Source organism: Cryptomeria japonica, chromosome 4 (assembly GCF_030272615.1).
Source record: "Cryptomeria japonica chromosome 4, Sugi_1.0, whole genome shotgun sequence".
Taxonomy (NCBI): Eukaryota; Viridiplantae; Streptophyta; class Pinopsida; order Cupressales; family Cupressaceae; genus Cryptomeria; species Cryptomeria japonica.
The window spans coordinates 672,988,172-673,011,409 of record NC_081408.1 but is presented as its reverse complement, the minus strand read 5'-3'; the positions used below and the strand labels follow the sequence as shown (position 1 = coordinate 673,011,409).

Genomic DNA, 23,238 nt, shown 5'->3' with positions numbered 1-23,238 from the left:
GTTGGTAATCGAAGGGGACTTACATTGAATAATTGAATTCTTGAATTGCTGGAACTTAGATTCTAACTACTAGCTTGGAAATAAAAAAAGAGCAAAAGAGATAGGGTTCAAGGAGTCTAACATAATCCTAAGAATGCAAGAGCGATGGACAACCTTTTGTGAAACTCCACTAAGCCTTGCTTTGACATGCAAAGCAACAACTCCACAAAGCTTAGTGTGATCTCCTAAGGAAAGAATATGATGTTCAAATCACCACCACAAACATGGACACCATCAAGATGATGCATGTCAATGAAGAAGTTGCAATTGAAGTGAAGATTGGCTAAATAGATCTAGTTGACTACACAAGACAAGTCTACAATCAACAAACTGCTAGTAGTATGGATATACGAATTTCACCTTTGATCATGCACAAAGTTCTTTCATGCATCTAATTATCATTATCTAACATAAAGATCCAACAAGAAACCATGCAATTGTAGAAGAAACAACACATTTCATCTTAACTTCAACTTCAATGAAAAGGGAGTTTATTTACAACTTTGGCAACAATTTCTACTTTCTCTTCCTATTCTACTCTAGTTGCTAACTTCTAATTTATCTATTCTTCAATTCTTCTAACATTAACTTGCTATTAACCTCCTATTAACTTTTACAAATGAGAAGAGTGAGCCTTTTATAGATAGCTCTTTACAGTGAATGGCTTGAATTGATTCACAATTAATGGCCAAGATTACAAGATGGAAACCCTAATTAGGGTTTGTTACAACAACTCCCTCTGGCCAATGAAAAATTTACATTTAGGTTCAATATTGAATGTTAACCAATAGAATTTGAGGGTAGGTGGCTCAAAGTTTGTGCCTCCATATGATGAGTCAGGTGCATTGTATCGAGACATGCTAGTGTGGAACCTCTTGATTGGCGAAGTGATGACTAGGATGCCACCTCAACTTGCACTTGTAGACTTCATTTATTATCATGAATGAGTATTGACTAATATCTCTTGATACTCAACGTTATTCAGTTTTCTCAATGTGATGATGATTGATCTTCCCTTATTCATAGTCTTTGACTTGAATTCCTTGGTGTAGTTGTGAAATCCTTTGTTTTGAGCTTAGATTTCTTTTCTTATCCTTTGAAACTTCTTGTATCCTCCTTCTTGAATGTCTTGAATTTGTCTTCCTCGAAGTTGTGATGGTTTTGACTCGCCTATAGAAAATTCGTCATGTATTCCTAATCTCAATCTTTGAATCTTGAAGTATTGCCTTCCTTAACCTTCTTTGATGACCTTCTTGTATTCCTTTTTGATGCGTGAATGCTTTCCTATACTTTTATAGATGCCTATCATCCACTTCCCTGAACTTGAGCACAATCTTTGTTTTTTGTTGTGATATCCTTCTTTCATGCCTTGGATGTGCTGAAGTCTTCACGATGCTGACATGCTTTCCCATGTATCAGACCTGAAAAGAAAACATTTATGAATCAAGAATCATACAAGTGTAATAAATAATACAGCACTTCCCACTCTTGCTACATCCTTAATCATGCTTCTAATCAAAGGAGATGACTGATAATACTCAGGAAATTCACTGTGTACTGAAGGCATATGAATGAATTTCGCTTTACACCTGATCAAATTCGCTGCACTTCTGATCAAGTTCGCTGTTCTTATTATCAAATTCGCTGCCCTTAAGATTGAATTTGCTGCTCCTATGATTAGATTCGCTGCTCTGCTCTTTTGGAGAAGGAATTTGCTTTGTTTGGTTGATTGAATGACTAATTTTGATTTAGCATTTATAGGTATGCAAGGGAAAAGATGTGTCCTTTTCAGTTCTTAGGCTGACTCGATTGCTTTAAATAAAATCAATACCATTTCCTAAGGGGGCCGACCTGATTGCATTTTAACATTTTTCATTTTAAATTTGAACTCTTTGGGGCCAATAATACTTATTCATGCTGCTGCTTGGTGTGATCATTGATAGGAATTCAAACATTTTGATGGGCAAAGGAAGGCAGGTTGGGGCTTTGCATGGGCGAAGGAAGCGATTCCGTGCTTTTGAATGAGCAAAGGAAGTGGGATCGCTCCTCCAAGAGGGCAATGGAAGTGGGATCGCTTCTCCAAGAGGGCAATGGAAGTGGATTAAACTCGCCATCTCCAGCTTGCTCTCATCAACTTCTTCATTAATTCGTCCCTTTTCACCAATTCATGCCATGTCAATGAGCAAAGGCAAGGTAGTATTTAAGGTGAAGCATAAGAAATTCTTAAGGTTTCTTCCTCCATTTGCCTAAGCTTATCAATTCTCCTTCAAAGAATGCCTTGCATATACATCAAATCTCTTAGGATGATTAAAAAAAGATGTCTACTAGGCCCTATCGCTAGTTAGAAGATCAAAATCACTACTCAACAAAGGCACTAAATCGTAATTCATGAAGAGCGAAGACATTTTGGACCTCTTAGAAGGCAAAGGAAGTCATGTCGCTCCTCTCAAGTAGCAAAGGAAGTGAGGTCACTCCTCTAAGAGGGCAAAGGAAGTCAGATCGCTCCTCCAAGAGGGCAAAGGAAGTTAGGCCGCTCCTCTAAGAGGGCAAAGGAAATTTTCCTATACTTGGCCAAATTTTGCCCATGCGACTTGCGTCTCCATAAAGTGCAATCAGACCTCTTGGATGACAAAGAATATTTTTTTATACTTAGTGAAATTTCATCCAAGGGATTCACCTCTCAAATCTCCTTGCCTATCTTGTTCAAATTGACCTTATGTGACACCTTCCATTCAGTCTTTTGCCACGATAGGCTTTGAGCAATTGGGTTGATGACCACACTTTAACCTTATTCACTCAGAGAAGGAATGCTACAAGACATCAAATGCTCATTCTTGATCAAAAGGTTTTCTATGTTGATTGGGGCTTCTATGAGGTCAAAGGAAGTGACTGTCAATGCCTTGGAAGAGCAAAGGAAGTGATTGTCAATGCCTTGGAAGAGCAAACGAAGTGACTGTCAGTGCCATTGAAGAGCAGAGGAAGTGACTGTCAATGCCATTGAAGAGCAAAGGAAATTTTCCTATACTTAGTCAAATTTGGCCCAAGACACCTCATCTCACATCTCACAAGCCAATGATGATGATCAAATGGAATGATCATCATATAATGATTCATTTCCTAAGTTTTGACAACTGACTAACTTCACTTAATCAAGAGAGAGAGAGACTTGACTTGATTTCCTCCTGAACACCTGAGAAACTACACCTCCTCAACTCAAAGGCTAATAGCAAAAGACTATCACTATCCTAGAAAGCAGAAAAAAGTGGGGGGTCCCCATTTGCAATGGGGCGACGTGTGAAAACATCACAACACTAGGTACTGATAATTGATCCTTTTCTCTTTTGAGATGATTGCTTCTTTGGGTTTACTAGGTCTTGATGTTACAGGTATCTAAAGACTGGCCTACTCCAATTCATTCTTATCTCCATCAATTGTCTTCCTTAATTTTGTAATTTTGAAGATGCCCTAATTTGCACTGTAGGAATGAGGATGATGGGGTGAAGGATAACATAAATTAACTAGTAACAAATTGTGTTATGACAAACATATACTAGAATATGGCACAACAAATTAATACTAGTGCTTCTTTGAGTTTTGGGGATGGGGGACATGTTTTGGTGGATGACAAATTGTTATTATGGAGCTTGGGAATGGTAGGGGGACAATGATTAAAATAGTATATAAAAATTAATATTTGAAAAATTTATTACAATTTATCATTTATTATTGTAAACAATGTGAGTAAACAATAAAACAAGTACAATGCATCCTTTATGTAAATTATATGAATAAAACAAGCTGAAATTTATTTAAAGTTTGAGAATTGGACCATCAATTGATCCAACCATTACCAACAAACATCCGTAGAAACACTAGAACAAAAAATACAATCTCTAATCTATCTCATTGCCTGATGCTAATGTTTTGGTATATTACTCATGAGTGGAGCTGCTAGACATGTCCATGTCTTACAATTGTACTCTAATCAACCTTGTATGTGCAACTTGAAGCTCATCAATTTGCATTTATTCCCCAGCTTTTATATCCCAATGTGCACTATGCCTTAATTCTATTTTCTTGTCATTCATGAGACTCAAGGATTTGTGCATGACCACAGACTTCTCAATGTTCCTAGAGCTAAGCTTTGTTCCTCTTGAGAGAGTGGATGAAAATGGATGAAGGTTAGCTCCTCTCAACAATAGAGGAACTATGAACCTATGATTGAACATTGAATGGCTAGGATGCATATCAACGGAGGCTGCTACAACAGTGTAATGCCCCCTTTTTAGCTCGTTCCTGTCTTGATGGTTTAGCCTATTATTTTGGCCCTCGTAGGCTAAAGCAGATGGGTAGAGGGTCCTGGTGGGCAGTTGACAGAGTGTTCTCTTCTCTGGAGCTTGGTTTGGTTTGGATTTGGCCTTCGTTTGACTCAGTTTCTCACACTTACTATTTATAGTAAGTTAGTGGATGATTGAGAGGGACCCTTGCTATTTTTAGTAAGGCAAATGGATGCGTAGTGGATGCAGTGGTTGGCTCCCTGGTTCAAACGGCTCCTCAAAATAATGGGTATTTAATGAGATATTAATATTTTAATGGCCTTTAATGATGTTTAATTATTTAAGTTATAATATAAAGTTATAGATTGACTTTATAATAAAGGGGGGCCATTTTGAGGGTCATGAGTAATTAATACTCATTGGAAAAGTACGCCCAAGATTAATATTATTCTCCTAAGTCCATGAAGTAAATATTAAAATAACATTCAAATGTTATTTAATTGCTTTTCAGAGAAGTATTAAAAGGGCTTCAAGGCAAATCAAACTCATTATGTTATGACTATTCAACTATGTCTTTTATCAAGTGCTTTGGGATTTGTGAGAGACCAAGGGTTTCTGCAGATTATCAAGCATCTCCAGCCATTGGAGAACGAAAACTCTTCAGTGTTTGTGCAATTTTGAGGCTGTGAGATACCAGCTGAGATTATTGCCAGAGTGTGGGCTTCATTCAGAAGTCCAATTTGGGCCTAAAGTAAAGAATTTTATCAAGGGTTTGAGGAGCAATAAAGGTTAATCAACTGCAGACCGGAAGATTCATTATTGCAGCCATTATAGATAAGATTGAAGCTTCATTTCCAGATCTTATTGTTGCTGCAGCCTGTAGAATTCATCACCAGGTTTATCTTGGTGGACACCACAGCTAGTGCAGCTTTGGTGAATGTTATATGTTGAAGAATTCTTTACCAGCAGGCGCACCATCAATTATTTTCAACAGCAAACTGCCATTACATTCCAGGTTTCTCATTATATATTAACATCATTTAGTTTGGCACATTGTACTTGGCTTTGGCATTCGAAAATAAGGAGTTACAAGGATGCACAATAACTGTTTGATGAAATGCCTATGCTGTAGTTATTCATTTCAGTTTATATCGAATCACTAGTATGCATGCCAAGTGTTTGTAGAAATGCTTATTGGCTGTAGGAATCAGTTACAATCATTTTCGATCTTCATAAGCCATTGGAAATCCAAAAGAGAAGTCTTGCATTGCATCTCTGTTATTTGTTAATCTTATTTACATTCATTTTTTTTAAGCATTTGGTCATCATGGGCAATCATCAAAACAAAACTAAACAAACTGAAACAAACAACAGCAAGTACAGACTTTGCAAGACAAGTGTTTGACAATATTCCTTCGAGCTCAAACCATCACAACATGGTCAGATTTACCAAGGGATATTACAAACAGCCACCAACTTATTGGGTTCTGCTGTGCTAATGTCTTCCTATTTGCCTTTGCCAAACTCATGTTGACTTAGTGTTCAATGCATAAGAAAACATGTGCAAAGGAGTTTAGAGTTGTTTTTTCGTTATGGATGCCTTGACATCCTTGAGACAGTTAAGGAGGGCTTGGATATCCTTGGGGTAATACCTAGAATGGGAAGGCATCCCCAAATGTCTTTGTTTTTTTAGGGCATCTTAGAGTCAACCAACTACTAGGGCCAAGATGCAAAGGACAATGGAGGAACATGTTTTTGTTCTGCTTTCCCCAAGCTATTTGGGACATTAAGCCTAAAGGTTAGATACACATCCTTGTCGAGGTCTACCAATTACACATTCATGGTAATGCAATAGCAAAATAACACTTTTCCATTCTCTATGAACATCAAAGATACATTAGTACAATGGTCTAGAAAGCTATGACTGGGAATTCCCATTCAGAAGCTAAGGATGAGAATTCTAGCTGATTGCTTAGTTGGAATAAAAAGTGACTTTCTCATCTCCAAGAGATCAAGTACAAGTATATATACATTTACAACTAGATTCACTTACGTAATTGCTGATGGCTCATCTTATTATTGACATGTCAAATAGGTTTCTTGTTTTGTGGTGATGCCATTGTGGGTGTTGTCTTTGAGGTAGCATTGACAAGGTAGTGTTGAGAGGTAGGTGTCATTTGTTAGGACTTTGGTTGGTATTGCTCTTGGAGAGTTATCAGTATGGTCAATGGTGGTAGTTTGTGGGATTTAGTTTGGATGATGTTGGACTATGTTAGAGTGTGTGCATTTGTGGTTATGCTCAAATAATTTACCCTTTCTTAAAAAGGTCCAGTCCCTATTGTGTCTTCACCTATTGTGGAAATTGAGTCCAAAATTGTTGAAGGTTGTACCACTTAGCTTGATTAGCACATTTTGTAGTCTTAATGACTCTTAACAATTGATATGTGCCAAGTTGGATGAGTAGTAATGATCTTAATAATCTAGTCTTTTATTGTGATTTATATTTGTCTTTTATTGTCGTAAAGTGGAAACAACAAGGCCTATAATGCCACTCATAAATGAGATTAAGTCTGACCAATGGTAAAAGGTTTTGATGATGACAATCAGCAAAATGAAAATGAAAACTAGATAAATGATTTTTTGGTTGCCACCCATATCTAAAAATTGTAACCGACCCAACTTGAAATTGGATAATGAATAAATGGCTATTTTGCGGTTGCCACACTAGCTTTCAACTATTTCCATTTGATTTGGATATGTAAATTGGAAACTTAAACTAGAAACTGATGTTGTCATCAACATTGTAAGTTGATCATTTTATTGGATAAGGAGGCAAGGCCATGCCTAAGGTGATAAAATAGGCTAGTTTGCATGGTCATGGTTGAAGATCGTGGATATGAAGGATTAATAACAAGTGATGTAAGATATATGCCACCTTTAAAGTAACTAATAAAAGAAGATGCCAAGTGAAGAGAGCTGCTCTTATTAAGTATGACAATTAAGGGGAAAAAGTAAAAGAAGGAATGGAAGGAAAAAAAGGGAATAATGAAGAAGGGGAACATCTAGATCATGCCCCAAGAGTTGATAAAAGGTAAAAAGTCATGAGGGAGATAAATGTCTCATGTCTCCAAGTGACCAAATGGCACAATGATGAGAATAAAGGGGAAACATCAAGGTAATGCCCCCACATTTGGTCAAATGATATGATGATTAATGCAAAGGACCACTAGGAAGGTCAAAAAATGAGACATGAAGTAGAAGTAGGAGAAAAAGAAACACACTCTCAAGAGAACACTACAAAACTACATGAAGATAGAATGTGTGACAAATTTAACACCGAGAAATATCAAGTGGTGAAAAGCACGACTGAAACTGCATGGTATTATGGTACCAGGTTTAGTCCTAATCATAGTATATGTAATAATGACTGAGTGTTGATCATCATTCTACAATTGACCATAGCTAGATGAGTCACAATAATGAAGAATATGATAACCAAAAGGATGAAAATGTTCAATGCAATAAATAAAAGATGACAAACAATGAAATAAGGAAAAAGTGGAAGTCAAGTTATTGAAAATGTAAATAAAAATGGGACAAAGGAGATGTAATGAGAAAAACATAAAAGTGATCAATCTTTCTTTCAGCATATTTTCATTTCTATATTAGTTCATTGCTGTTCTCCCTTTAATATTTCTTCCAAGATTCAAGATAAGTCTTTATGATATATGACTGTTGGCTTACATTTCTTGTCCATTCAGGATCCAATCCAGCAATACATTATAATTCATATTGATTGCAGTTCTCCCTTTAATACTTGTTTTTCCAAGATGCAACATAAGCATTTATATGACTGTTAGTTTGCATTTCTTGTTCATTCAGGATCAAATCTAGTGAGAAAAAAGTTAAAGTATTAGTAGAATTAGTTTAATATATCAAGCCTAGATGGAGTCTCTTGTCTTTTACGTTTGTCACTTTCACATTAAAGAAAACCACTTTCTGCAGTCTTTCAATGCTTTCTTGCAGACATGTATTATTTTCTAACATATACATTTTATTTGATAGCAGATGCAGAGTGCCTTCAGAGCATTGAACATCCTGGTTGTGTGTGGGATGTGAAATTCTTGCCATGTGGAGATCTTGTCACAGCATGTTCAGATGGAGTTGTAAGAATATGGACAGTGGATCAGGACAGAATGGCTGGATTACCTGAAGTACATGCGTATGAGGCACAACTTTCTGCATACAAGTGCAACACGTGTGCTGCCTTTTCCTTCCCCAAATATCTTAATATATTGATTGCCTGTTTTGAATCTACAATAGCATGCACCATTAATAATTATACAGTTGGCTTTCATATTGTACTTTTTTCTTGTCTGATTTGAAGTTTGTCTTGGTAGTTATTTTCAAATATTAAATGTTTAACCAATATAGGAGAAAAGTGGAAATATTGCCTGTAATTTATATTTATTGATTGGTAAGTTTCCCTTACATAAGAAATCCTTTGGCTTAGATGCCATTGTCAATGGCGAACGAGGTTCATCTCTTTTTTAATTTTATCCATGGCTTGCCCCTGAGCTTGGTTGAGCTATGACACACCCAGAATTAGATGTAGTAGTTTACCCAATTTAAACAGTCAACATTTGTAGATATTGTCTTGTAACTTCTGTCCTAGGGTTTGAACATGGGTTCTTCACGATCCATTTCAACTTTATTGCTGGGAATATTTGGTGGAAATTTAATTTCTCAATTTCTTGTTGAAACTAGTAGGTATTTCCATTTGGCTTATTGAATATTTTTGTTATTCTGCAATGATTAGCATTTTTAGTGACTTGAAGAAATGTGCTATGGGTTTCGTGTGTAGATATAATGGATTGTTGTGGGATGACAAGTTTAATTTTTTATTTTTTTTTGCATTGTTGATGGTCAAATAATGTTGAATGTGCACAATCCATTTTATATATTCAGCGTCGTTTTTAATCATTTTGTGATGTCCATTAGTTTTTTGTAGGATAACCAGAACACATGAAGTTCTAGGGATGTTTAAGATCATGACTGTAGTCTTACAAAGCTGAATTGCTAGTTGGCAAAGCTCACAAAATTGAGTCATTGTTATCTTATTCTTTTAACAAACTGCTAGAAGATTAAAGAATGATGAGTAAGACGTCATCCATAGAAAGAGCTAAGACAAACAATACATGTTGTAATGTACAACCGTCATTGAAACAATTGTGCTGCTCAAGAAAATCTCCATGCCCATCTATATGCAATCCTAAAGTAAGTGAACAAGGGTACTGTTGTTTACCTTCAACAGTACTTTTGTTAATGTCAAAGATTTCACAAAATAATACTTGGTGCAATGTAAAACTTGTTGGATTAAGTTGTCATTGATGTCAAAGGTAATTGTGGATATATATATATATACTGTTGGCAATAGGCAATTAAAATACTTATATGTGAACATTGATAAACATGTAATGGAAAATGATGCCTGGATTGCCATATTCAGTTCTCACTTAATTCATTGCTAAAGACTAAACTATGTTATTCTTTAATAACGTTATGTAATTCTTTAAATAAAGTGAAAAATATTTGATAAAAAGGAAAATTAACATATCTTCTCAAGACAACTAACAAGGAGCTAGGAATGAGGATATTACATAGATACATGGTGTAACAAGAAAAAGATCTGAAATATAGCATAGTAAATTGTCCTAGACTCTTAATTGTTTTTGTATAGAGAGTATTAGGTACAGTTTTAGAAAACAGTTTAAATAATACCTAGAGTGAAACAATGGTATCAGTTAAAAAGTTCAAAACAAGATACAATATCACTAGAGAACATCAATATATGTTTAATGATCAAACAAAGACAACAGATCCTTGGAGCTACTGCAGGAGCCAACAGTAGTCTCATTCCTGAATATATACATCCAGTGGAAGGCTTGAAATTATAGGTATGGATGATTTTTCCAATACAGGGAATTGGCACAATTTTAACATCGTCATTTGTACTTTTTCAATATTGACTTAGTAACCCAAATGTAAATATTTCTGTGATAATATCGGTATAGTAAGTTTTATCATCCACTTATGAGTTGTAAAATTTGATAATACTCTCATGCTTTTGTGTCCTCAATAAATGGACCTCAGAATAGAGAGATTCCAAATAATTAGAGCTTCGTAAAGCACCACATAACTTCCTTTGTTATGATTGTTATCATGTAGAATATTTGATGAGGCAATTTAGGCATCACTATCCATTACCTGTTGGCTTGTTATCTCAACTTGGCTGCAATTTTTTTTTGCATGTAGAAATGAACAAATATTAAGGATGGGGTCTTTCTTTTTTTTTTTGCTAGGGCTAAGAGGGGTGTGGGGGTCCACAAACAACAAATAGAAATGTTTTTCTTTTAACCTGCAGCCTTTAAAAGAAACATGCTCCAGTTGTAGGGAACAGCTAGCTGTCCTGGGGATGGTTTAGGGACGTTTGAGACGTCCCCAGCCATCTTTGGGACACTTGGCTATCCTCTACTTGTCACCTTCCCGTCTCCGCATTCCTGGGATGTTTCTGCCTTTTTTTTTTTGCAATTAGGGACGGCTAGGAGATGTCTGTTGTGACCATTCCACACATCACCCCATCACAAATGGGGATTTCCTCTGTTTCTTGCAGTTGTAGGTCTTAGATAGGTTCAGGTAGCAGTCCGATCCTTTACTTTGAGTAGAGTTGAAACAATTAGCTCCTAAGGCCTTAGCAATGAACGATTGGTGATGATCATTTCATTTGATCATCAGCATCATGCGCCTTCAAAATCAGAGATGAAATGCTGATTCCAAGTACAGAGAGTTATTAAACAAAGTGGAATGCTTGAGAAGAGGTAGTCAGGACATAAAGTAATGATGAATGAACATTGTCAAGTCCTTGAGATGGATGAAGCAAGCCGATGAAATAGCAGAATGGAAGAAATGAAGTCACTTCCAGTGATCCTTCAAATCCCTGACCAGCTGCACTATCACTTCCAGTGACACCCTAGATCTCTGACCTGCCTCTTCAATCACTGCCAGTTGGTGGTCAAATCTCCAACCTGCTTAGTGTCATTTCCAGTTGCTGATCCAAAGTCCGATCGGGTTGAAAGACTCATAAATTTGGTGACATTAACATTTCTTGGAGTCAATGCTTAAGGTTTTTTAAGTTTAACGATGTTTGAGATAAATGAAGTTGCTAAGGGTAAGTAGAAGCATATTGAAATGCTAAGTGAGCAAGTCGCTTTCATACTTTGATGTCACTTCCACTTGATCCTAAAATCTCTGATCTGCCTTATGCACTTTCAGTTCAGGGCTAAATCCACGACCACTGTCAGTGGACCCCCAAATTTCCAACCTCTTTACTAGTACTTCTAGTGGGTATTCAAATCCCTGCCCAAGGACATCAAGAAGTAATGTCGATGTTAATGAGAAGAGGTTAATGAGAAGAGGACAAGTTCAATGTGTCAAACAAAACAAAGGATGATCGAATTGATGAGAGGATGCAAGGACTTGAGGTGACTTCCAGTTTCACACTAGAACCGCGACATTTTGCAAGCACTGCCAGTGCCTTACGAAATCCACGATCACTGTCAGCTCCTATTTAAAAGCCTGACCCTCTTGATAAGACTGCTAGTGAAGGGTAAAAAGTCCGATCACTTATGAGAACTTCTAATGCCACCTAAGATCCACAAATTTCAAGTTAGGGGCAAAATCCATGAACTTCCACTTGGAGGTGAAAAGTCCAACATCCCTATGATCACTTCCTGTGACCCCCGAGATCCACGAACTTCCTTTTAGAGGTGAAAATTGCGATCTTCCTATGCATTGTCAGTTCACCTCCAAATCCGCGAAAAGGATAAGGTATGAGATTAAGTGCTGAGTGTGATAAGGAGAGGGGCCCGATTAGAAGATAAACGTTTCAATTCAAAATTTCAAGAGCAAAAACAAAGTCAGCTTTTATGCATTGGAAAATGAAATAACAAAAAACTAAATAAGTGAAACAAGTCGGCCTAGTTGTAACAAGAGATGCACCCCTTCAATGCCTATAAAGAATTGATTGATCATTGCATTTGGTCAATAATCATTTGCACAACAAATTTTCCCTTCAAAAGGAGCGATTTGTTTTTTTTATATCATGCAGTAACCTTTACTTAGCGATCATAGCGAATTCACCTTCAGATCAGCAAATTTGTGTATTCATCTTCCTGCAATCAAAGTGAACTCACCCTCTAAGACAGTGAATTTACCAGCAAGGATAATGATTCTGATCAAGCAAGGCAGCGAACTTTGTTTCCATTCTAGCCAATCACAGCAAACTCCATTGGCAATCAGCGAATTTAACATTCAACGTCAGTGATCTTTATCATTGCCACAATGATATCTAATCAAAATAAGGATAATTTTGCTGAATTAAAGTAGATCTAAAATTACCAGCAAGAGAAATATTCATTTGCAGGTAGAACATGGCAGCCTCAAAGGCATGAGCAGTTCCAAGACAAACCCTCATCAAGGAGGACTCGAAGGGAGTAATGCCTGAACCAAAGATCACATAATTGTGGAGCAATGTAGGAGACACCAACCTAGGCCGAATCGACATGAAGAAGTTCCAGGGTTCCCTATACACAAGCAAGCCTTCCGGATTTTCAAAGAAGATGATCAAGAGCGAGATATAACAAGTAGCAGGCTTCCTTCGGGCTATCCAATGCAATGAGTTGATAGTTGAGTGTGCCAGACACTATGATGCCAGTGCGAGATAGATGGTAGCACCTGATGGCAAAGTACTTGCCTACATATCCGAGACAGCTATTAGTGAAGCCTTCTACATACCTGATCACAAAGGCATGGTCTACAAGAGCAAAGAAGGAGCACAAGCAATCTTTGAAGATGATACTGACAGATGCCTTAGCATAGTTAACAAATATTGGATTTTGAAAAGTAGAGCTGATATATCCAAGATACCCAACAAGCTTCACAAAATTGATTTTAAGGAAGAGTTTGGTGATTTGATCACATTGCTCAACCAAGTTATGGGAATTTATCAAGCATCCCAGTTTGAGAATTGGATGTTCTACTTTATGGAAGTAGTGTCAATTGATGGAGAAAAGATCAATTAGGTGAGAATCATAAGTAACGACCTTGATTTGCAGTTGAAGAGGCTTGAGTGTACTAAGACATTCTACATGAGTTCATACATCATATATTCACTTGCTAGAGCTCATGAATATGCAGGATTGATGTATAGAGGCCTAGTTGGAACTGGAGTTGGAGAGATGAGAGCATGTGAATCCTACACACAACTGCATTACCTTGGCAAGGCACATTTCAAGAGGGTGAACGACGCTTTCACCATGCACTTGACAAGAACATTGCAAGGCAACATTCATCAAAGATTATCCCCACAGGCGAAGAAGTTAGTCGAGAAGTACAGTGTTTGATATATCCAATTTCCCAAGTTCACCTATTTAAGGGTTTAAGGATGCTCTTGTCCGCCATACATGCTACCACACTACCCTATTGACAAGATGATATTGCTGGACTTAGTGAGATAGTTGATCGCCTATGACAGCTCCAGAAAAATAGACACAAGACAAGGATTGCTTTTCCCATCTCAATTGGTCAATCAATACAAGTGTGTCCATCCCTATAGGCAACTGAGAAGTTGGAGGAAGAGTTGAGATCCTATTCCCTCATTTCTTAGTCTTCTAGAGAAAACTTTGATCCTTATGGCAACATGAGAAGAGCTAATGGGAGAAGGCACAGGCATAAGCTGCAATTAGAAGATTATTGGATGATTGCCCAAGATGATTTTGAGATAAGGAAGAAGATGTGTTCTAGGCTACCAATTGACATCGTCAGGATGTGTAGAGTTTTCAACATTCCAGATTAAGCACAAGATAGTGGAAAGTGCCTCCAACCTACTTATGAATGAGAGAAAGATAAGAAAGTAGAATTCAATTGGATTGATGTTGAGATCACTGATTTCAGAGACTTGATGAAGCTAGTCTTGGCCTACACACGAAAATGGGTAGAGATTCAAACTCAAAAGTTGAAGAGCTAAAATGTGTAGTTGACATTTGATTTGATGGGAGATTCAGATTTATCTGACGAAGAAACAAAAAGTATGAGCATGAGTGAAAGTTCCACCTTGTTGACTCACTCTAGAGACTCAAAGAGGAAAGGAAGTCATAAGGAAGGATCAACACACAAAAGGCATAAATCAAACTCAGGTCATCCTTCTAGTGCCTCATCTATACATGAAGTTGAATTGAACCAAACAGTTACCAAAGAGAGTCAGCCACCGAGGGAAAGCAGAGATCAAGGTGTGAATGAATCCATGGAGTCTACAACTCAAGACAATAGATGTTGATCAAGTGGTAGAGAGAGTAAGGTTCATTTTCTTTGGGACAACTGGTCCACCTTCAAAGAGACAATTGGAGGAAATACAATCATTCATGACCCTTGTCAGTAAGACAAATTTTGGGCTAGAATGGGAGAAGATCTTCTTATTGCCTTAGGTGAAGTGAGCTTCATGGAGGATCAGTTGAAAGTCATGCTTAATGCTCCAATAAACAAGATTGAAAGCACAATGTCCAGATTCGTTCAATTTGCATCAAAAGAAAGAGATAAGGGGAACAAACTTCTAGATGAAAGTTTGTTATGATCCCATGTGTCATTTATTTTTCTTATTGGAGGATTTTTCCTCGAAGTTTGTACCAAATGGATGTTGTATGCCCATTGGCTGATTTTTAATAGTTTGCAATAATTACGTATTTTGTTGTAACAAACCCTAATTAGGGTTTAGGTGGCAAGATCTTGGCCCTTGATTTTGATTGAATCTTGGCCATTCATTGTATTTGAGAGCAATAAATAAGATCCACTCCTTTCATTTGTAAAGGATTGATTAGAAGAATTTGAAGAATTGTTGCTTTGATGCCATCAAAAAAGAAAATCATTGTAGTGTTGGTGACTTATTGTGTTTGGGAGCATTTGCTTGTTTCTTCATCCTTTTAAGAGAGAACTTAAAACTAAAAAAACAAAAAGAAAAAGAAAAGATAGAGTAAAATTTGCTTAGTATTTAGATGAATGGAAGGTTTATGTGCATGATTGATGGTGAAGCTCCTATGTTCACACTACTAGTATTTTATTTATTGTGAAGTATCTTGCATAGTCAACTGAACTCATTTTAGCCAGGCTTAACTTCAATTGCTACTTCATTGACATCCTTCGTCTTGATCGTGTTTATGTCCGTCTTAGTGATTTGAATATCATTAGCTATCCTTAGAAGATTGCACTAGTTTTGTGGAGTTGTTCTTTGCATGTCAAAGAAAAGCTTAGTTGAGTTTCACTTGAAATTGTCCATCATTTTTGCATTCATAGTATTAGTCTAGCATTTCTAATCCCTTAAACTTTTGCATTCTTTTTTATCAAACAATCATTATGTAATGTCCCCATTTTTGGAGAGGAATTAATTAATTAATTTAATTAGTTGAGTTGTCCATATTATTATCATTTCTCATGGATAACTTAATTAATTATTTTAATTAATAATATTAAGTTAATTATTTATAAAGTTATCAAATAAATTAAAAATTAAAAGATGACTTCATATTTAATTAATTTAATAAAGTGACTTAATTAAAAATTATATCATAAAGTCAGAAGCTTCTAGAGATGGACTGAAAAAGTATAAAGGGAGATCTAGTTGAGCTTCAAGACAGCTTGGGTTATTGATTTGGATATTGATTGGGTTTTGTGGAACCGAGGGGTTTCTGCAGATCTTCATCTTTGGGAACAAAAACTCCCATAGATAGCATAACTGAGGGAGTGAAAGATCTTCCGAGGGGTTGCAGCTGAGAGTGGGAGACATTTCAGTCTTTCATATTGTGCCTATTGAGTTGTTGCATTTTCATGGTGGTGGGAATTCATGGTGTTTTCAGACTTATCCTATTGGAGCCTTAAACCCATCGATTTCTATTGGAAGAGGAAGCCGATTTTATTGAAGATCTTTTGGAAGTGTTGTTTGGGTGAATGCTGATCAGATTTCAGACCTGAGAAAAAAATCATATTTCTTCCCACGACTTGGGTCATATTTCATCACTAAGGCATCCAAACATCCCTAGGAAGGCAGCGCTAGCATTGGTGAAGAATGGCGATACTTTTGGGGGGACTTTGAAGGAATATTAGAGCACAAATCAGAGGCAAATTGGGTCTGAAGCAAAATCGTACCTTCAATTTTGCTCATAGCTCCCCAAATTGGCATCAAACCACATCACAAGGGGTAATGCCACCCTTGAGGGGTGAAGGCGATCATTTATGAGGAGAGTTTGGATGATAGCAGCAGACCATTAATTATTTCAGACCATCTTATTTGCAGCAGGGGCGACTTCTGAGGACAAGTACGATTTTCAGATTGGAGGCTTCAAAATTCATGGTATTGCTTGCTTCTTCAGCTATCAAGGAAGGCGATTCATAATCAGGCTCATTAGCCAACATTTCAAGTACTTATTGTTATATAGTTGTAATACCAATGGCTGTCATGAGGCCTCAGAATTTCTGAGTACTAAGTGAATAAGAGTTGATCACTAGTATTGCATTGTAATGCCCTATTTGATCATCATTTGAAATAAGAAAGGAAGGAATAAGGTTGCATCTTGATACATGATTTTCTGAGGTTGCATGTCAACTGTTTGATATAATGTCAGCTAGCTGTAAGTACATGATTGTGGGTCTAATTTTATATAGAACGTTGTAAATCTGTTGTATATGCATTCTTGGCTATTATACTTTCATTTGCAGTCATTTGTAGTTGTTCATTTATGAGAAATATGTGATGGTTCACTTCTACACCAATCTGGAAATTTCTGAGACACCCTGTCAGCATAACATGCAAACACAAAACTGCATAACACACAGATTGGACAGTCAGTTATCAGCAAATATTCCATGTATTTTCAATCAAACCACTGCAGGGGATATTTCACGTTAGTAGTAGTAGGAAAAGAACTTCATTGCAATATCATTCGTAAGAATAGCATTCCTTGTGATTAAGAATTTTCATCTCCTAGAAGAACAATTGCATAAGTCCCCTTGGAAGAGCAGCAAACACATCAACCATTAAAGCTATCCACACGTCAAGATCTAACATTATTAACCTTGGAGTTGTCTCAAGTGATCCTAGCGTTCAGCACTAGAGAGGTCTTTGTTCAAGAGAGGATAGAGTATTCAATACTTTATTTAAATTATTTTGTGTTTGAGGTGTCGTAAAACACACATCAACAAGGTCCCCTTGTCGTCCCCATGTTGCCGGGATTTCCCTGGTGTGGGGACGCTTCCGAATGCCCCGGGGACATGTCTGAGCATACCTTTGGATTTTATTTGTCTTGAGCAGGGTGGTTTTGTTCTAGATAGGGCCATAATTAGAGGGATCGTAATTTCTTGCGATATTCTTTCATTTGACCACTCAAGAATGTTGATTTAGTTGGGACATAAGCAAATCCTATGATAGGGAAATTGGCATTTTTTCTTTATAATCGTGAATGGAAGTTGGCTGGTTTTTTTGGAGCTATGAGGGACTTCGTCAAGGAGATCCTCCTCTCCCCTTTTCTTTTTATTATCATAGCAGAAGCTTTGGGGTTCTCCTTTTCGGGGGCTCATATAGAGGGAGTTTTGAAAGGACTCGGGCAATTGTAGATTTAGGAGCTTTTGTAGATCAACAATTTGTTGATGATACTTTTCTATTTGGTGAAGCAAGCCTTGCTGAAGTGGAGATGGTGAAGAATTGTTATCAGAATACACTTTTGCTTCATATCAGATTATCAATGATGACCAATTGGAATTTCTTTCTGCAAGTACTTTGGCTTTGTTTCAAGGTAGAGTAACAAATTGTCTTGGTTAAGATTGGTTTTCTGCCAAGATAGAATTCCTTTGGTAGATAGCTGAAATTGAGCAAGTCATTGGCATGAGCTTAAGCTAAAATCTGTTATACGTGGCACGGCATTTTTAGGCTATTCATTAATATTATTTCTTGATTCCATATACCATTATTTAAAATTGATCACGCTGATTCCACTTTCAAAAACATTTCCTCGAGGTCTCTATGGTAAAAAGATTCCTCTATGAGCTTGGAGTAAAAGGATTGAAATTTTTCATATATCTGGTTTACCATTTTATGCTTCTGAAGTTCTTATTTAGGTTGAATTTTATCTATATTGGTCATCAGAATTCAATTTTTATTATCTTTACATTGTAGGAAATTGGTGGGAGGTGTGAAAGTATTGGACTTGCCTGGTATGGAGGCTCTGCAGCAACCTGGTTCGTACTCACATCACTCTAATTTTTCTTATGCGTTCACTTAGCAGCAATTTGGATTGGATAATCATTAAAAGGCAGTGAAAGCAATAAACCATCCATTTAATGATCGATAACCTTGTAATGTGTATGCAAACAATCTCCATTTCATGATTCTATTTTGAATTTATTGGAAGCTTTTCTTTTTGTCAAATGTTTGCTTTAGGTGACACTAGAGCCTTCTTTCATGTTCTGTACTGTAGCCTCAATCAGTCTGTCAAACATTTTCCCATTCTTTTCATCTCTTCATTTTCATCTCATTCTGTTGTTATTTCTATATATCTGCACACTTCCTGTACACATCATTATAGTTCTATTGATTGATTTTCAGCCAATTTGGAGAAAAGTAATCGAACGTTGACTAATATGATTTCATATTACCTGTTAGCAACATAAAATTCGTTATGCATTGATTTTTCATTATACAACATTTTGGTCTCCCGATTAATTAATTCCTTCAATAATGAACTGATTTAATCTTTAGATAAATTTATTTTCTTAGTTTAAATTTGATGTTCACAAGTGAATTTGACCATAATACCTATTAAATAATGAAATCATATGACCTTGTTATGAATTTAAGTTATTAACCATCTTTGGGCTTATCTGTTGTCTTAACTTTTTTATTTTTAATTTGTTAAAAATCCTTTGAATTTCTACTGATGATATTTAAACTTAAATTATATATTACATGACAGTTTACTTGGAGATAAAAGAACCTGGGTCACCCCTAACAGAGTAGCATAATCTCAACAATAGGCCATTGCCTTGTGAAACTTTTTATTTTTATTTAAAAAAATTATTATGCTGTTCTGACTTATTGTTCTTTGAATATGCTACTTCTTTTGATACTAGGAACAAAGAATGGCCAGACAAAAATTGTTCGTGAAGGTGATTGTGGAGTTGCTTATTCTTGGAATATGTCTGAATACAAATGGGATAAGGTACATTTCTTGCTTATTTTTAGAGAATAAATTTCTGAAGCTCAACCAAGTGGAGTTCTCATGGTTAAGTAGCTGAATTTTCTTTAGCAACAGAAAGTTATTTGTAATTTTGTGCTAGATTGTATGCAGCTGCAAATCATCTTGTTGAAGTCTATTAACATAAATGAATTAGTAATCTGAACTGAAGTTGACTTGGATATTCCAACGTGCAATTCTTCAACACAAATTTTAATTTACTTAGATGTTGATTCAATGCAATTTGCTAATGAAATCAACATTGTCTAGAGTGAACATTTGATGATTGTAGCAGCTATGGCTGCCATCCACATCATTCATTGTTGCAATTATGGTTATGTACTTGGATGATTCCCTTGTTCACAGTTTCAATCGTTTATTGTTGATATAAGTTCTTCTTGCTGATGTAAATTAAGAACCGTGGTTAAAATATCCTAATCATAGAAATTGGAATGCTTGCTTAACTAATTGAAATGAAATTAGCATGCATTGACTAAGCAACAGAGGAAGTGAAGAACGGAAACATTACAGGCACACGATATTATCCTGGAGAACCAAATGTGGGAAACTCCAGTATAGAAATGGGGCTATGCCTCTTACCCTTATAAAAAATGTTTTGGTTACAAGCTCACAAGGCCATTGGAATCTTCAACAACCATCTTGCTTGTTCAACTTCTGAATCTCTATGACTACCTACTTTTTGCACTTGCTGTAACTCAAAGCTCAAATCTGAATGCTGTTTCAGTTCCCTTTCCATTTGTATTTCTAACCAAGAACATTTTGCAGTACTGACACAGACCTAAACCACCTCAAAGATCTGGATACAATGGATCTAGTTTCTATTCTGGGCGGTTGGTATGTCTTTTTGCCTTTTTTGGGATGAGTTTGAACATGCGCACACCCTTTCTGATGTCTTTGAAACAGATTTTGTCGTTGGGATGGGTTTGGTCTGGACCAGTACTTCATGTATACATGTGTAATATGTTCTTCCAGGATTTATATGTGTTGTCTGGGACTCTGGCCTGAATCTGCCACTGATGCACATATAGAAAGTTTGTCTAGGATTATGAAGGCAAGCTTTAGAAGTCCATAGCTTTGTCATTGAAGCTCTGTTTTAAGTCCTGTTTGAATTTTTTTGAAGCTATTGAAGGTTTCTATTCTTCATTGGACGTTGCATTGCGTTTTGATCTTAACATGCTCTTGTTTAAGAGCATCAAACCATGAATCATTTTATTATCTTATTTTGGCTGAGAAGGAATCAAATGGGTATTGTAATGGTGATAAAAACCACATTTATGAATGTAATTGCTTCTGTCATGATCAAAAGTTTCCATGTTAATATATTGACAACTGATAATATGAAGAAAAAATGGCTGGATTGAAATTGGTACGAAACTCAAAAAATAAATGAAACAATTGACTTTCTTTTCCATCTCAAAAAAAAATTGCTCATACCTCAGCATGTCCCTCCTCATCACCATGGTTCTACTTCCTCCTAGCATGTGGTTCAGCTCCTTCTCAATGCCATAAGTACTCCTCTCCCACCACGTTCCCAAACCATTGGGATAGACAAATAGTATGAGCTTCTTCACTAATACGGGAGTTACTTTGACATTGAATGTTAAGTCTGTTTCCAAGGCGTGTGCCTTGTTTGGCCTTCTTGGTCTTTGGCACTCCCCAATATGCATTATCAGATCTTGTATAACCACCTTAGTTTTTTTTTAGGAATATAGGAATGCATATGCAGTACTGAAAATGAAAGTAAGCTTCTTCCAATTATCTTTTGGCGAGCGAATAAAAATCCTCCACTTATTCAGTGGGAAACAAAGGGGCCCTTCTACTCATTCAGTGAGATAGCTTATTACAAAATAACCACTTAGTCAGTAGGGCAAGTACAAATTCAAATAAGCTTATGCTAAACACACTTGCGGTACTACCATCCACTGTTTACAATATGATATGCATGTGATTTTAAACCCTTTGGTGGTTAGACCAGCCAAAGTTTCACAAATTTGTTTCAAAATGCATACAAAGATAGCCTTTGGTGGTCCTAACATTCGGGATCTACAAGATTAACATGGAATGCATTACAAAATAGCATGAAACTGCTGCAACAAAAGATTTATTATCATGATCAAAATCATAACAATGCTGCAAGAACACAAATCTACCTCAAAGACTCGGTTTAAACTTAGAATATCCTTCCTACAACATCGAATCATTAATCCAACTGAAGTATACCTCTAAAAATTGATGCCTGAGGCTGATACAACTCTATTCTACTGCTTAGAACATTGCTGTCACAATAATCAGACTGATGCACTGCAGATAACTCACTACAAACACCATCTACAAAATTGAAAACACTATCTGGAATCCATACCAAGACAACCTGACTGATCTTTGTGACTGTTGCAACACTGAAAATCACTGGTAAACATGTCAGAACAGCAAGGTAAAACTCAGATATTCATCCAGCATGCTCAACACCTCCCAACACATACGAAATTGAAAATCCTCATCAAACTCACTCCAAACATCCAGAAGACATTCCCAAACACCAAATTAAAATCAGACTATAATTAAAATGATTAGTGCAGGTCTGAAATGGAGTATTTTAACTGCTGGTACAGCAGGTACAAATTCATAGAAATCGCATACAAAACACCAAATTTCACCTTGAAGTCGATTATTTTGCTTTCCCAAGTCCTAGTTGCCTCCAAGCAAGGTAAAATAGGCTCCGAAAATGGAGCTCTTCACTCCAGCTCTTCCCATACCTCTTTTATGATGGTAAAGCTTGTATGGTTTGCTCCACAACCTCCTTTAATCACTTCACAAAATCTACATAACTTCTTGGATCTGCATAATATCCTTGCACACCAAAAATATGTCAAAACACATAAAGAATCCTCATTAAAACACAAGTGGAAAATAACTTAACCATGTAGCCCAAATTGAGAAATGTTCACTTTCAGCGCCAAGGTCTGAATGAAATTGCTCTAATTGTTGTTGAGATTTTTCCTCCCCACACCCAATATCTTCAATGCACTAGTGATCTCTGGATGAAATCTCTCTATCTAGCTAGGAGGGTTATGTCACCAAAACAAGTATTACTTTCAGTGCCAAGGCAATCTCTGAATGAACTTGCTCCAGTTGTTGTCGAGGGTTTTCCTCCCCACACCCAATATCTTCAATGCACTGGTGATCTCTGGATGAAATCTCTCTATCTAGCTAGGAGGGTTATGTCACCAAAACTAGTATTTCAAGAGGGCTTCTATCCTCAAGAGATATGAGAAGAGCTCAATTTCTCACTCAAGCAAAACACAAATTGTAACTTCAGTTTTCATAGGCACTGTTCACAATCACTAATAAAATCAACTAAATATGTAGATCTACATAGGCTGTAGGCAGTTTGGAGAGATCTAGACATCTTCGAGTAAAATGCAGTCAAAGCAGGTTGCTGAGAAATATAATAGAAATTGTGTTTCCAAATTTAGGAAACCATCTTCAGAAAAAGGCTTGGAAACTTACCTCTCTTTTTTTTTGTTGACATTCAGATGTTTCTATATTTTTTATCTTAATGCTGTTTG

The 23,238-nt window shown here is 36.5% G+C and overlaps 1 protein-coding gene across 1 annotated transcript in view; it reads left to right on the top strand.

The window, feature by feature from the left end:
* Positions 1–23,238, top strand: part of LOC131046848 (uncharacterized) — a 231,657-nt gene that overhangs the window by 41,054 nt on the left and 167,365 nt on the right. The window contains exons 7-9 of the mRNA XM_057980636.2: positions 8,385–8,574; positions 18,592–18,653; positions 19,545–19,633. Coding sequence (XP_057836619.2) covers positions 8,385–8,574; positions 18,592–18,653; positions 19,545–19,633 — 341 coding nt within the window. The remainder of the gene's footprint in view (positions 1–8,384; positions 8,575–18,591; positions 18,654–19,544; positions 19,634–23,238) is intronic.